Source organism: Haplochromis burtoni, unplaced genomic scaffold (genome assembly GCF_018398535.1).
Source record: "Haplochromis burtoni strain Fernald_Lab_line unplaced genomic scaffold, NCSU_Asbu1 Contig_423, whole genome shotgun sequence".
NCBI classification, from domain to species: domain Eukaryota; kingdom Metazoa; phylum Chordata; class Actinopteri; order Cichliformes; family Cichlidae; genus Haplochromis; species Haplochromis burtoni.
In genome coordinates, this window is record NW_024582784.1 from 136,385 (window position 1) to 138,997 (window position 2,613).

At 40.3% G+C, this 2,613-nt stretch overlaps 1 protein-coding gene across 1 annotated transcript; it reads left to right on the forward strand.

Annotated features, from left to right (window-relative positions):
- The first annotated feature begins 336 nt into the window (after nucleotides 1–336).
- Nucleotides 337–2,613, forward strand: LOC121812054 (piggyBac transposable element-derived protein 3-like). The gene is made up of 2 exons (XM_042213156.1): nucleotides 337–594; nucleotides 999–2,613. Exons 1-2 carry the CDS (start codon nucleotides 566–568, stop codon nucleotides 2,218–2,220), a joined length of 1,251 nt encoding a protein of 416 aa, XP_042069090.1. The 5' UTR covers nucleotides 337–565; the 3' UTR covers nucleotides 2,221–2,613.

A 2,613-nucleotide genomic window follows, 5' to 3' on the forward strand; every position in this document is an offset into this window, starting at 1 on the left:
ATACTGAGGTCCAATGCTGGGGGGCTTCTGGGGAATCTGGGTCATCTGGCTAGACATAGCATCACTCTGGTAGTTTGTATTTGACTTCAGATCGGTTTGATCACAAGTGGGATGTAGTTTTTTAAAGCCCTGCAGTAGCTTCAGATCAGCGAATAGAACAATGAGCAAACTTCTAAATAACCATATATGATACATAATCATATCCACAGTTTCTCCGCTATCTGGTGGTTCTGTTACTCTATCATAATCTGACATGGCCTCTGTGCTTTCAAAAGCATCTCCTTGCCAAAGCTAGCAGCCATTCTCACCACCATGTCCTTCTTTGGGAAATACAAAAGCTTAAAGGGCCTTTAAAACCCCTTTTGCCCCACTGGCAACAATTGTTGCCAACGTTTATCACTGTCATTTTCGACTCACAATAAAAAATCTCAAAGGTACTAATGCAACTTTTTCCACTTATATGCTAGTAGACAACTTAGACAAAGGTTTTGATTTTTAAAAAATCGTTTCCAAGTGCTTCCTATCACATGACATCATCTGCTTCCTGCTCTTTCTGGCTGAAGACATGGCGGATGCAAATCATCCTGGAAAGAGGTAATTTTCATAAATTTCTTATGACTTTCCCCCCAAACATATTTATAATTATTTAATCATTCAAGTCTCTAGAGTAACCCTCCCCAAAAAAATTGTACCTAGGATAAATATTTTTTTGTTCATGGGCTTATTTCTGTGAGTGGCAACAAAAGTTGCCAGTGGGCACATAGCATGTCGCTAACTAAAGGAAAACACTGTCTGCAGGATTGCTCCTAATTTACTTATTTAAAATTGTAGAATGATGTACAATGGCTCATTTTAGTCCTTTTAGAATAATTCCTAGCTAAATAAATTCACAGGTATTCAAGGCCTCTGTGTATAGGATTTTTATACATTACCATACATCATTTTCTTGCTAGCTAAAATTCGCTTGCTAGCTAACATGTATGTTGTCCTTTCCTTAGGTACACCGTAGCAGAGATCCTGGCCATGCTGCAGGACTCTGAAACTGTGGCGGACATCACAGTTGTGCCTGAGTCAGAAATGCACGCACATGACACAGACTGTGACAGTGACCAATCTGATGATGAGGCCACTGGTGACCATAACCGCCTCCCATCAAGAGTACTCAAAGGTGAAGGCTTTCTACCTAATTCGGACATGCAGCTGCCAAATCCCCCCGATGATGATCCTGGGTGCTCATCCTCAGTGAGTCAGACAGAGACTAGAAAGGTCAGTGGCACAAATGAAAAGGTGACCAGTCAGATTGTTGGGCCCATGCTCCACAAAACTAAGAACCAAGACAGGAAATTCAAAAAAATCAAAATTGCGGCCAAAGCACCAGCACAAGCCAACAAAAAATATCAGATCCCTCGCTATGTCCCCAAAGAACATGATCCTGGCTTCACATCAGATGATCCAGTGGATATCTTCCTCACATTTTATCCCAAGTCCCTCAGAGATGTCACACTGGAAATGTCCAATCTCTACGCTGAACAAAAAGGGAAAACGCTCAACCTGACTGAGGATGAACTTCTTACATTCTACGGTATTCTGTTGATCAGTGGATACAACACAGTCCCAAGGCGGCGTCTTCTCTGGTCAGACGATTGTGATGTCAGCAACAATGCTGTAAAAGATGCCATGCGGAGGAACAGGTTTGATGAAATTATGTCTTCTGTTCATTTAGTAGACAACATGAAGATCACAGCTGACCCGTTCTTCAAGGTGCGTCCCCTTTTTAAGCATCTAAATGACATCAACAACGCAATCCCGATAGCAGAACATGTGGCAGTAGATGAGATGATGATTGAGTATTTTGGAAGGCATGGGTGCAAACAGTTTATTAGAGGGAAGCCTATTCGTTTTGGGTATAAAATATGGAGCTTAGCATCCTCCTCCGGGTTTGTCCATCAGATGGAGCCATATGTAGGAAGCCACACACATCTGGTGGAAACTGGACTTGGTCAGGGTCCAAGTGTGGTTCTTGGCCTGGCAGAGAAAGCTGAAGTGCCACCTGGAGTCAAGTTTTACCACGACAACCTCTTCACAACCCTGTCCCTGGTGGATGAGATGACCCTGAGAGGCTATGGCAGCTGTGGCACGATGCGTAGAACATGCATGAAAGATGATGGAATGTATGGGAAGAAATATGTTATATATGTTTTTATGTTTTTATGTTTTTAGAGGTTCTAAGAAAAAAATGTTTGTTGAGTTTTTGAGTATAAAAAAATTGAGAATAAAGAAATCAGTTCAAATTGTTTGATGTTTTGAATTTTATACAGGGGGAACCTGAGGCTCCACCTTTTTGTTATTATTTATTATGACTATATTATTATTTTGTTCTTATTATATTATTATTATTACTTCTCTATTATTATTATTAGGTGACATTTGCCTTAGTGACAAGCTGTGTGACTACTGGCAACAATTGTTGCCAGTCATAAAAATGCTATTTTCTTCAAAAAAAAGTACAAAATGGAAAAAATAAATACATAACATGATTCAGAGGGACTCAACTGATAAAATGATATGCCTTACAACTCTGAAAAAAATCTGGGAAGGAACGGGTACAACCTC

What these genes read in the sequence shown, in the direction of transcription:
- LOC121812054 (XM_042213156.1), top strand. Translation starts at nt 566, where the DNA reads ATGGCGGATGCAAATCATCCTGGAAAGAG. An exon ending in GCAAATCATCCTGGAAAGAG is followed by an intron (nt 595 to 998) that starts GTAATTTTCATA and finishes TCCTTTCCTTAG; the next exon opens with GTACACCGTAGCAGAGATCC.